Raw genomic sequence first — 12307 nt, 5'->3', positions numbered from 1 at the left:
TAATTACTGTGTAAGGTGCGCCTTCTTCCTGTAAGTGACAACCCATAGCTTGCGGTTTAAACGTGGAATAACCTCACTTGAGGTACAAGTCAAAGGCACATCGAGATAGAAATACCCCATGTTTGCACTCTTCACGTCATGCATTCAGATGAGCACTTCCCGAGTGACATTCACAAGACATGTTTCTTCTTTGCTGCGTTCGCATCTATCTCCATCATGTACCTCGAGGCACCCGAAGTAAGGTTCGAAGTACAGGTTGGCTGATGTCGGCTGGAGTCTCCAGCGCGGGCAGACCCGAGGATTCCTCCAAGCAGGTACACGTACCTCGAAGTACCTTACTCGCCTCGCAGCGCACCTGTGTGAAAGTGAGAGGTGATATGCAGGTAATGAGGCGTGCCACTCTTGGGTGTGGCGGTGCATGCACAACTCTACATCGGGCCACGAGCCACACTCCCAAGCCCCAAAGCTCCCAGCGATGGCGGTTGCACAATGGCCACAGTCCAGGCCCGGGGATGGAATGCGCTCCTGAAGGGATGGGCGGAGGACAGGTTGAAGTTACTCTCCGTGGGAAATGTATGTACCTAGGTATCGGACACCCTGGCCCCGTCGCTCCCGCAGAACCAGTCCACTGACTGCAGCGCTGCGCCAATGAATCTCGACTTGGACCTGGACGCCCCGGACCTGGAACTCGGCCACGACGCTCGTTTGCCTCAACTAACAACTCTCCAGCTCGACTTTTTTTTCCAGATTGATTCCTCGATACTTCTTCGCCCTATCGCCAACTTCAGAACCCGGCGCTGTAATCGATCCATCTTCCCAACTATACCCAACGCTCGCGCGCATTGTACAACAATACTTTAGCCTTTCTTTGCCAGCCCGCAGTCACTGCCACGCTCCCAAAAGTGCCCGTCCGTCAATTTGACACAGCTCATTTCCCATCCCTGACTATCCACCTCTATCGCCAAACCCAGCTCGACGACAACTCTTCCGCACTCAAAGAACCCCTCAACGATCTCGAACGCGCTGGCCGCCACGCCCAAGAAACTCGTAGTCCGGATTCCGAAGTCGGCCCCGTCTCAGACGCTATTCCACGATGGCGGTCGCATCGATACAGGACCGAACCGCCGAGTTCAAATCGGTCCTCGCTCAAGCGCAACGTCGACAGGCTTCCAGCAAGGTCGGCGCTCAACGACGATCACTCCTCACCGACTCCCAGAAAGCCGCAAGCGATGGCGACTCGCGACCCCGGCGCTCCGATTTTGCGCGCCAGGCGGCGCAAATCGGGAGAGGAATTTCGGGCACAATGGCAAAGTTGGAGAAGCTGGCAACATGTATGCCTTTGGGTCCCAAGGGATGTTCTGCAATAATCATGGCATGGCGCTGACAAGAACTCTTTCCACAGTGGCGCGGCGCAGAACCCTGTTTGACGACCGACCAGTCGAGATCAACGAGCTCACATACATCATCAAGCAAGATTTGAGCGCCCTGAACCAGCAGATTGGAGGCCTTCAGGTCCTAACAAAGCAGCAACATCCAAAGGCTGACCAAGAGGGAGAACACAACAAGAATGTCGTCTTTATGCTGCAAGGCAAGCTGACGGACGTGTCGGCCAACTTCAAGGATGTCCTGGAGGAGAGAACCAAGAACATCCAGGCCTCAAGGTCCAGGACTGATAACGTGCGCTCCAGTCCTGATTTCCGTAGAGATGGACCTATGCTGATATGAGTTTATGTCTCTACAGTTCATTTCGAGCGTTTCCCAGCACACGCAACCACCTCTCCAACAATCAGCATCGCCGCTGTACGGAACACCCCAACGGGGGACGCCGTCCCCAGGCGCAGATCTGCTGTCGCTGAATCCGCCAGGAGATCAGCAGCTTCTCATGATGGAAGAGGCGCAACCGCAAAACACATATATCCAGGAGAGAGGTGCTGCTATTGAAAGCATCGAATCCACTATCGCGGAGCTTGGATCTGTAAGTTTTGGTGGTTTGCCACGATACTAGGACAGCATGGGCTGACAGGAGGATACACAGATCTTTGGTCAGCTGGCGACCATGGTTTCGGAGCAGAGCGAGATGATCCAGCGCATCGATGCAAACACGGAAGACGTTGTCGACAACGTGCAAGGAGCACAAAGAGGTGAGTTCCCGCAGGCTCCGTGCTACAGTCACACAGGCGTCCGCATGGGTATCTAATTCTTTTGTCCGCAGAACTTCTCAAGTATTGGGGTCGTGTTTCCAGCAACAGATGGCTCATTGCTGTATGTCGTGCCCCTCCTCATCGTCGGTGATGGACATTCCGATGCGACGAATCCTGTTCACGTTTACTGACAGAAATGGATAGAAAATGTTTGGTGTACTCATGATTTTCTTCCTGTACGTTCCACATCAGCTTCGCCTCAAGATTGGGGGTTTTGTCACTAACTCACCCCACAGACTTTGGGTCCTCATTGCCGGTTAGCAGTGTGTGACGATAACGAGGGCAACGAACGGCGGTTCGGAGGATTGGGGCGGAACTCAAAGTGCTCATTCAGCAGGAGATGGATGGCGTTGAGTTGTGTAATATCAGCACCCTTAAGTTGTATCATGACATTGACGCTGGGACGGGGACGGACGCGGACGCGGACGCAGCGCAGCTATAGAGCTTTCTTCCTTGCATAAATCTAGATCTATTAATCACAAAAGAGGTTAACTTCGGCGAAGCATTGGCGGCCCCACGAAGTATGTACCTTGGCTCCCCTCAGGCTTTAGAATCGGACGCCAGCACCACTGCACCAGCGTGTGGATGAACGTGGGGGTGGAGGAGCAGAGCAAGCAGAAGGTACAGGATACCTACGAATCGGCAGGGTAGGCAGTATGCCGACTAACGTCAGGAACCCCCGGCTTAAAGTACCTCAGACTCTGAGTGAGGTGAGGTAATGGGGGAGAGGGACGGGGTCAGAGTGATGCGGCCAAGCGCCCGGACCTCGGGCTTGGTTCCGGGAACTTTGCCCGCACTTTGAACCGTCCCAGCCCCCCGCCGGAAACCGGCCGCTATGAGAAAGGGGAAAAAAAAAACAAGAGGCTCCCCACGCTATTGTCACTAACACGCTCCAAGCAAACCAAACTTGGCACTTTTCATGACTCGGCCCAACAAAACCCGAGAGCTGCTCCGACGACCCAGAGAATTAATCCATAAATGGTAACACAAGGCCCACCAATGGGAGAAGGGATCCCGTAGGATCTGTGGTAGTCGGTACTGTTGTAACACCAGGTATTACCTACCCCGTACAGTTTACGGGGTTTCTGGCAGTGACTTGACAAACTGGGGAAATCCACACGAAAGAGGGACAGCCCAGGCAGCTCTTGCCCTTCCCCGCCGGCGAGCTTTACTTCACTTTCAGGGAGCTGAGGACCAAAGGAGGAGCGTCACAGGTGATGGGCAAATCAAGATCCGTCTGTACTTCCTCAGGTAGTTGGCCATGTAATTATGTACCTTTTCTGGCCAGAGGTGAAGAGGGAGGTGGAGGGGGAGGCACATCGTCTAGCATTTACCCGGCCTTTTCTGATCGCGACACATCACCCTGATAGTCTCTCTCCTTGGCTCTTGTTGCTCTCTTCGTCGATATATATACCGAGATCACACACCCACCCCCTCTGTCCCTTTCTTATCCCGAGTGACGTTTCTCCTTTCCATTGATTTTTTACCCCCCCTTCTCTTACTCCCGAGTCAAGAGTTGTATGCTTGTTCTACTCTCCAGAACGCTCTCCCACATCAAATTACCCCGCCCCCGCATTCTCATCCAGAAGTTGTCGCAACATCAACATCGCCAACCCCTCCTCAGTAGACATTACATCCACTCAGCAATAGTCAAGATGGCTTCCCAGACTTTCAAGTTGAACTCGGGATACGAGATCCCCGCTGTGGCTCTTGGTATGCAAACCTCATCACTCAAAAGACCCATTCTTCTAGACGGAAACACCATGAGAAGAACCCACAACTAACGTCATCGTCCAACACAAAAGGTACCTGGCAATCCGCCCCTGGCGAGGTCACAAAGGCCGTCTCCTACTCCCTCTCAGTCGGCTACAAGGCCATTGACGGCGCCTACTGCTACGCCAACGAAGATGAGGTCGGTGCCGGCCTCAAGGAGGCTTTCGCCAACGGCGTCAAGCGCGAGGACATCTTTGTCGTCACCAAGCTGTGGGCCACCTACACCATTGGCGACGACAAGGTCAAGGAGGGCCTGGAGAAGAGCTTGAAGAGCCTGGGTCTCGACTACGTCGACCTCTTCCTCGTCGTAGGTTTCCCTCACTCACATTCCTGACTAACATATCAAGAAGAGAGAAAGAGACTGACAACAAACAGCACTGGCCCGTCGCAATGAACCCCAACGGCAACCACGACAGGTTCCCCACCAAGCCCGACGGCTCCCGCGACATCATCCACAGCCACTCCCACGTCGACACCTGGAAGTCGGTCGAGAAGCTCCTCGACACGGGCAAGGTCCGCTCCATCGGCGTCTGCAACTACAGCGTCAAATACCTCGAAGAGCTCCTCCCGCAGGCCAAGGTCGTGCCCGCCGTCAACCAGATCGAGAACCACCCGAGCCTGCCCCAGCAGGAGATCGTCGACTACTGCAAGGAGAAGGGCATTCACATCATGGCCTACAGCCCGCTCGGCTCCACGGGTGGCCCCCTGCTGACCGCGGCGCCCGTCGTCAAGATTGCCGAGAAGCGCGGCGTCAGCGCCGGTACCGTCCTGTTGAGCTACCACGTCGCGCGCGGCAGCACCGTGATTGCAAAGTCGGTGACGGAGAGCCGGATCAAGTCCAATTTGGAGATTGTTAAGCTCGATGATGAGGATCTGAAGGAGCTGCGGGCGTACTCTGACGATTTGACGGCCAAGAAGGAGCTGAAGCGCTATGTGTACCCGCCGTTTGGTATCGACTTTGGATTCCCGGATAAGTCGTAGATTCCTTTGTCCTTTTTATCAGATAAATAGAGCGAAGAAATAGAATGATTTAAAGCGTATTCTCGTCTACAGAAACTGCCCCACTGATTGTGGTGGAAAAAAAAACTTGTCTGAATGACGGGCGTTCTGTGAGGCACATGTTTGCGTTGGATGTGTTCGTACTTGTCATTGCCCCGGGTTGTTCTCTATGTCCCAACTGCCTCGGTGAAATAACACCAAACTTCACATTGCACACAACGATCAATCACCCAAACACGGCTCTCCCAAAATGTAACTGAAAATCATCACTTTTTTATTTATTTGTTTATAGTCGCTATCACTTCTCTAATTCGACGTATCCACCAAAACCTTGAGCACCAGATTCCCGCTCTCGTCCTTAACTTTGGCCGCCATGTCAAACGCGTCCTTGATGGTGCTCAACCCCTTGTACCGGTGCGTAAACAGCTTCTCGAGCGCGGGCAGGCCCTTTGGTTTCGTGGCGATAAGGTCGATGGCCTTGGGGTACGTGTTGGCGTACCGGAACACGCCGACGAAATCAACCTCGCGCAGCGCCGCCGCCGAGATGGGCAGCGTCTGGATCGGGGTGCCCATGCCGATGATGAGGATCTTGCCGCCTGGGCGTGTGGACTGAAAGAACCACTTGTCAGTATGTATACCTCGGCCTCCGAGAGTGGGTATCTCGCGAATAAGAAACAACTCACAAAGATGGCAGTCTGCATGCACGTCTCGACGCCGGTACACTCATACGTCGCATTCACCTCGCCCACCGCCGCCCCTCCGATCTCGGCCTTCTTGACCAGCTCCGCGACGCTCTGCGCGTACGCAAGCTTATCCTCGATGGTCTGCGGGCGCTGCGCGGGGACGACGACGCCGGCGTCGGCGAAGCCGTTGTCGAGCGCGAACTGCACGCGGTCCGCCTGGATGTCGGCGATGACGACGCGCTGCTGGTCGGCTTTGCTCACGGCGGCGCAGAGCAAACCCACGGCGCCGGCGCCGAAGACGAGGACGGTCGAGTTGCTGGGGAGGTTGCCGCGGTCGCGGGCGTGCATTGCCACGGAGAGGGGCTCGGCGAGGGCGCCGAATTCGAGGGAGACTTCTGAGGGGAGCCTGTTTTTTTTTTGAGGTCAGAGGTTAGCATACCTTTACACCTCACGAGAAAGCTCCAAGTAGTTTGCGCCGGCACTTACTTGTGACACCACTTTGCCGGGTGATTCACCAGCTCCTGAAGGGTGCCCTGGGCATGCGGGAACGCCTTCGCGGAGCTGCGGAACTTCATGCCCTTGCAAATGTTGTAGCGGCCCGCGGCGCAGAGCTCGCAGGCCTCGCAGGGCTGGCCGACCTCGAGGGCGACGTGGTCGCCGACGGCGAGGTTAGAGACGTCCGAGGCGACGGCGGTGACGACGCCGCTGGACTCGTGACCGAGGGTTAAGGGTTCCCGCACGAGGATGTCGCCGTTGCGGAAGTGGTTGTAGTAGTGCAGGTCGGAGCCGCAGAGGCCGGTGGCCTTTACGGCGACTTGGACTTCGCCTGGCGCGAGGGCGGGGAGCTGTCTTTGTTCCTGTCGCTCTGAGTTAGATCTTGCGTTTGACGGTGCGTCTGCCTGGGATTCTCGGCGCTTCCTGAGTGGTTGTTGGACTTACGATCTTGAGGTCCCTCGCGCCGTGAAGGACGGAGGTCTGGACTTGGACACTTGACATGGTGGGCTATGTACTCTTACTGCTGGGTGAGATGTAGAAGTGATTTGGAGAGGGAAGAAGAAAGCTACGACGATGTTGTGAAGAGCAAGGGGTATGTAAGTGCGAAAGTGGTTCCAAGAAATTGGAAGCTGTTGAGAAAGTGGGCAGGACGGCCAGTTATGAGCATGCTTTTACTTTTTGGTCAAGAGCAGAGCAGCGCAGAGCAGGTCAAGGCAAGGCAAGGTACGTATGGTCAAACACAAGTCCGATATCGACGGATCGGAAAACGCGACTTAAGTCAAGCTACTAGGGGTGGACGCGAATCGGCGGAGGCGTGTGATGCAAAACGGAAATGCGGGTTACGAGAGAGACTTGGTCGGTGGGGGGAAGCACCGAGCTACTCCTACCAAGCAAGCCGACGACCTGGGAAGCTGCTAGTTTTAATCTATAGCCGAGTGAGGAATTCTCGACTCGGCTCGAGTACAAGTACGCCGAAATATCCATCATTAGATTCAAGTGTCAAGTTACATAGCCAGCCTCCAAAGCTACTGGAACCTTGGAGAATCAGGGGCGAGCTTCTAAGATGCTCGCCGTTGCAGGCCAGTCACCAAGTGTATCGAGTACCAGGTACGAGATGATGACACTTGCGACAGTTGGACAGTGCTGAAAAGAGGGGGAAGACTAACACGGAATGGATATTCTTGCTTTGAGAAAGCATTGCTGGACACACGGTTCGTGTGGAGTTGTGGAGATTTAGAGCGAAAAGGCAACCGGTCAACATGACTAGGTAACTTACGAAAGTACGAATACATGGTCAAGTTTGAGCTTTTTGCCGGAAAGAATGCCGCGTCCGCCTTCAAAGACGAGGCGCATCGTGGATTGGCTCAATGGGGGATGTTGCGGGATGAAATCTTGATGGACCATGGAACGAGTGGAGGGGGCGCGGGTGGAAAGAGGGGGAGGGGCAATCCCAATTGCCAATTGTCAAGTCAGCCTCTCAGTTTCTTCCTATGATACCCGCGGGTTATGGACCCTTACTCAACTCATACAAGTGGTGGTGAAAGTGACCCCCATCCAATATGGGCAATACACGCCGAAAAGTCAGAGGGGATCCCGTCGCGGGGTTGGAGAAAACGGCCGCGGAGGCCAAACACGGCAATTCTGTCCTAAGGCGGACGCTACGTATCTTTCTCCTACTTTCCATAGGTAGTGCAGAGTACCTACGACTTTTATACCCCGGAAAAAGCTAAGAAAAGGGACAGATACAACTGGGCAATCCCGTCGAAGAGGGATGGCAAGACAGCCCGAGGGCAATCGAGAATTGACAATTACAGCATCGGTGATTCGCAGAAGACTCGGGTTCTTTCCTATCCTCATGCTTTCAGTTTGAGCCAGAGACTTTTTTTCCTCTCTTTCGTGTTCTTCTCCTCTTCCCCACCCATCGTGACTTTTTTTCGTTCTTCTCCGACGTGCGGGGAGAAGGCCAGCGACTAATCCCACTTTACCGTCACCTAGCGTTTCTTACGTGGGGGTACCGGCCCGAGTCTATGTACTGCTGTCAGGTATTCATTACCTTCGCTTTCGCCCCCAAGTCATTCTCGACGCCTCAATGCTAATTACTCCTGGTCTCTCATGTTGCAAAAGATGTGATATGCTGTAGTTGGATTCTTCGAGTCTTCCACGGCATTGCGATGAGTGCCAAAGGCTGGTTGAAGAAAACATAAAGTCGGAATTTAATGGCCCAGGCACGAAAAAACGACGTCAGATGGCCGCGATTGGAGATGCCCCTGAACCCTTGCAATGGAGGGGTAGAAAAAGGAAGAAGTATCGAGTACATCAGGTACCAAGGTACAATCGAGACGACGGGAAATGCCCCGCACCTCTCTCCAGCTTGAATCGTGAGACTCCCACGCCGCGCCTTGCCCCGCGTCAATGGCTTCTGTCCTACGGCGTCACAAGTACATTTTTTTACTTTCCTCACTTTTTTGCATGTCCCGTGAGCAAGTGTTCCAAATCAGATTCAAGAAGTCTCATGCTGTCCGAAGTCAATGGCCTGTAGAAAACGCTGCAGGCGGGCTTCGTACCGGGGATCATTCGGTAACAGAAGGTTAGCTTAGCTTGCCCATCTCCCAAAAGCTTGTCCGTTTCGCCGGGGAAAGGAGTACCTTTACAAGCTTGATGATCTTTTATCCGTTCCTCCATGAAGTACTGAATTGCGTCTTGACATTTCTGCTCCGACCTCGCCCAATCAAAGTCCACTCACTTCAAAAAGCTCCCCATTCATATAGCTCCCTCCACACGCATCTTCCCAAGCTGTTCATCTTCCCGTAGCTTCTCCTTACTTTCGTGATACCCTTCCACCGCAAGACACAACCTCACACACTCACACAGTCTCTATCTATCTGTCTATCACCTCTTCTCTCTCATTATTACACACACAACTGCCCCCAAAATGGCCTCCTCCTTCTTCTCCCTCGAAGGCCAAACAGCCCTCGTAACAGGCGGCACCCGCGGCATCGGCGCCGCCGTAGCCGTAGGCCTCGCCGAGGCCGGCGCAGACATCCTCCTCGTCCAGCGCGACGAGTCCTCCCAGTCCACAAAGCAGGCCATCGAGAAGCTCGGCCGCAAGGCCACAATCTACACGGCCGACCTCAGCTCGCAGGAGAGCGTCGCCGCGCTGGTGCCCAAGGTCCTCAAGGACGGCCACGAGATTCGCATTCTCGTCAACTGCGCGGGTATCCAAAAGAGGCATCCGTGTGAGAAGTTCCCCGATGAGGACTTTAACGCCGTGAGTTTTTGCTACTACTTACTACATAGAGACGCGTACCGAGCATAGTGAAGAATGTTGAACTGACACACTCCAAAACAGGTCATGCAAGTCAACCTCACCTCCGTCTTCACAATCACCCGCGACGTAGGAGCCCACATGCTCAACCTCGCCCCGCACCCGACAACCGGCCGCAAAGGCTCCGTCATCAACTACGCCTCCCTCCTCACCTTCCAAGGCGGCTTCACCGTGCCCGCCTACGCCGCGTCCAAGGGCGCCGTCGGCCAGCTGACAAAGTCCTTCGCCAACGAGTGGACGGCCAAGGGCATCACCGTCAACGCCATCGCGCCGGGGTACATTGAGACGGAGATGAACACGGCGCTGTTGAACGATAAGGAGCGCCTCGCTAGCATCAGCGCGAGAATCCCCGCGGGACGTTGGGGTACGCCTGAGGATTTCAAGGGCACGTCGGTGTACCTTGCGAGTCGGGCGAGTGGGTATGTGAGTGGGCATGTTTTGGTTGTTGATGGTGGCTGGATGGGTCGGTAAAGAAAGGGTTTTGGGAGACGACAGAATCCGGGAGAGAAGTGCTTCACCGGCAGAAATTTAGACGAAAATAATGAGAAAGAACGACTATTCAAAGTTACGTTGCAGGGACATCGTCACGAAACGAGTACACCAAATCTCATGAGCCATACTACATTACTACAGCTAACATGGATACTTCATTACAACAACCAAGCCTAGATCTTGCTAGACATGACGCTCTCCATCCATGGGTACACCGACCCGTTGGCCATGGGGTATCCCATATGTAATGCCCCCGGAAAGAACCTGGCCTCCTTGGGCGTGCCATACTCGAACAGCATCATAGAGTCCTCTATAGGCATCAATCCGTCCAGAGTACCCTACATCGGCTTGTCAGTCACTTCGCCCATGCGAGAAAAAACAGAGCCGTTGAACTTACGTTAATCAACAGCAGCCGCGTCGAGGGCTTCTCAATGATACCAGTCTCCAACAGCGAAAACTTCTTCTGCACGCCCGCCTTGTATTCCTCCACGGACTTGTAACCATGCTTCATGGCCATGGCGGGCGTCAAACTGCAAGTTGCATTAGCGACATGATCTCCAAGCAGCCCTGGACAGACTTCACTCACAGGAATGGATACTCGTGACCATCGGCCTTCTCCAGCCACTCGGGGTCAAAGAAGTAATGGCACCCAGCACCCTGCGCAATCGACCCGATCAAGCGCTCGCGGTGGGTATGCGCGATGCGAATGGCATAGTACCCTCCCGAACTGAGACCCCAGACCATGACCCGGCTCGTGTCGAACCGGCCGTCCGCCGCAATCCAGTCGAGCACGCTACTCCACAGCCGGTCGGGACTCTCAGGATCGGCTGAATCGGCGGGGCAGTCGGCCGTGCCGGGGATCTCGACAATGACGCTTCCCCACCCGCGGGCGAGAAACTCGTCGGAGCGGACGGTGTTGTCGGGGCGGTACCCGTCAAGACCCGTCATCAGGATCACGACGGGGCTGGGCTTGCTCTGCGACGCGCCCGGGGGCACTCTCACGTATGCTGGGATGGACTTCCAGTCCCCGCCCTTGGCGTGGGCGTGCGGGATGTCGATCTCGTCAATGGGGCAATCCCAGGATTGCGCCGCCTTCATGTATGCGCGCTTTTGAGCTTCCCACGCCTTCCACTTGACCTGGCAACTAATCTCGGGGTAGGCCGTGATGTAGGGGAACCGGGCGATTCGGTAGACCGTGCAGGCTCTGAGGTATAGGTCGCTTGCTTCCTTCTTGTTACCGGCCATGATCGCCTCGTCCCCCTTGGAGGTCAGCGACTCGGCGATGGGGAAGAAAGCCTCCGTGTAAGCGGTGGAGTTTCCGTCATTGATGTTGTTCTTGCGTATTGTCAGTCGCTTCTCTCTCCACTGCCTCTCTACAAAAGCAGCTAACCTTGATTAAGTGTTCGAAAATGGGCTCAAAGTCCTCATACTGTCCATCGTGGAAGGGATACACACTCTTGGTGCACTATATTGTGCCAGTCAGCATGCTACCCCGTCAAAGATTCATGTTTTCTCGCGTACCGGAAACTTCCACTTGGTCTCCCAGAGGGCCTTGATACCCTGGTGATGAGGCATGGTCCTCTCAAAGGCTTCAGTGCCCATCACCCACTGCCGCTTGCCATCCTCCTGCTCCGGAAGCTTGTGCGGCGACATGATGTAAGATTTTTAGGAGACGACCCGAACGGATCTCTGCTTCGTGAACAATGGCAGTCGGCCCTTGGCAACGTGTACTGGCTTTACTTTGCTGCTGCTTCGGCGGCGAACAACTTCTCGGCTGGATGTTCTGCTCAAGACTCTGCTTTCGGTATCAGTATATTTTCATCATCCGGCAGGCTAATTCAATGCAACAGAAATAAGATTTGCATTCACACACCCTTGAAGCGCAATGTGGTTTTAAAGGAGAATAGTAATGCAGTGGTGACTTACTCTGACTGAAGTGAAGCGATTCGCACGCGAACAATGGCAGAATGCAGGTCCTCGATCATTGTGAGAGACAGAGTGCAACGGTACAGAAGCTAATTTATATATGATATAAAAGTACCCTGGATCTGCAGACGCCAAATGGATCCAATGACGACGCGCGCTCGGAGTTCTCAGGGTTGGACTTGCAGACTTATGATATAGTTCCGTGGTGCTTTTGCTTCGGACTTTGGTAGTGGTAGTTGGGGATATCCGTTGTCCGATCGTGAGACGCTTGCGACTGCACGCCAGAGGGGGGGAAAAAAGGGGACATGGTGGCCGGCCGTCTTATACGACGGCGCCATGGTCAGCTCCCGTCAGCCATTTGCGACGAAAGAAGCGCTTTGGCCACGCATGTGAAGGATCTGTGAGGCGTACGA

At 54.5% G+C, this 12307-nt stretch overlaps 6 protein-coding genes across 6 annotated transcripts; 3 read left to right on the top strand and 3 right to left on the bottom strand.

Annotated features, from left to right (window-relative positions):
• Positions 1-1093: 1093 nt before the first annotated feature.
• On the top strand, positions 1094-2462 carry CTAM01_06196 (SNARE domain-containing protein; the record flags this gene model as incomplete). The annotated part of the gene is made up of 7 exons (XM_060522225.1): positions 1094-1331; positions 1403-1677; positions 1742-1975; positions 2036-2141; positions 2213-2262; positions 2346-2377; positions 2438-2462. 7 exons carry the CDS (start codon positions 1094-1096, stop codon positions 2460-2462), a joined length of 960 nt encoding a protein of 319 aa, XP_060382953.1.
• Positions 2463-3856: 1394 nt separating this feature from the next.
• CTAM01_06195 (aldo/keto reductase) lies at positions 3857-4955 on the top strand (the record flags this gene model as incomplete). The annotated part of the gene is made up of 3 exons (XM_060522224.1): positions 3857-3914; positions 4007-4281; positions 4350-4955. 3 exons carry the CDS (start codon positions 3857-3859, stop codon positions 4953-4955), a joined length of 939 nt encoding a protein of 312 aa, XP_060382952.1.
• A 324-nt stretch (positions 4956-5279) lies between these two features.
• On the bottom strand, positions 5280-6652 carry CTAM01_06194 (alcohol dehydrogenase GroES-like domain-containing protein; the record flags this gene model as incomplete). Its single annotated transcript, XM_060522223.1, has 4 exons — positions 5280-5582; positions 5657-6062; positions 6143-6513; positions 6596-6652. The coding sequence occupies 4 exons, from the start codon at positions 6650-6652 to the stop codon at positions 5280-5282; spliced, it is 1137 nt and encodes a 378-aa protein (XP_060382951.1).
• Positions 6653-9083: 2431 nt separating this feature from the next.
• CTAM01_06193 (2-deoxy-D-gluconate 3-dehydrogenase) lies at positions 9084-9947 on the top strand (the record flags this gene model as incomplete). The annotated part of the gene is made up of 2 exons (XM_060522222.1): positions 9084-9419; positions 9501-9947. The coding sequence occupies 2 exons, from the start codon at positions 9084-9086 to the stop codon at positions 9945-9947; spliced, it is 783 nt and encodes a 260-aa protein (XP_060382950.1).
• Positions 9948-10141: 194 nt separating this feature from the next.
• On the bottom strand, positions 10142-11621 carry CTAM01_06192 (uncharacterized protein; the record flags this gene model as incomplete). Its single annotated transcript, XM_060522221.1, has 5 exons — positions 10142-10306; positions 10366-10498; positions 10555-11303; positions 11359-11433; positions 11490-11621. 5 exons carry the CDS (start codon positions 11619-11621, stop codon positions 10142-10144), a joined length of 1254 nt encoding a protein of 417 aa, XP_060382949.1.
• A 12-nt stretch (positions 11622-11633) lies between these two features.
• Positions 11634-11953, bottom strand: CTAM01_06191 (uncharacterized protein; the record flags this gene model as incomplete). The annotated part of the gene is made up of 2 exons (XM_060522220.1): positions 11634-11763; positions 11895-11953. 2 exons carry the CDS (start codon positions 11951-11953, stop codon positions 11634-11636), a joined length of 189 nt encoding a protein of 62 aa, XP_060382948.1.
• Between the last annotated feature and the right edge of the window lie 354 nt (positions 11954-12307).

Source organism: Colletotrichum tamarilloi, assembly GCF_030869305.1.
Source record: "Colletotrichum tamarilloi strain Tom-12 chromosome Unknown Scaffold_17.1, whole genome shotgun sequence".
Taxonomy (NCBI): domain Eukaryota; kingdom Fungi; phylum Ascomycota; class Sordariomycetes; order Glomerellales; family Glomerellaceae; genus Colletotrichum; species Colletotrichum tamarilloi.
The sequence above is the reverse complement of the archived record's forward strand: the minus strand, read 5'-3'. Positions and strand labels throughout refer to the sequence as shown.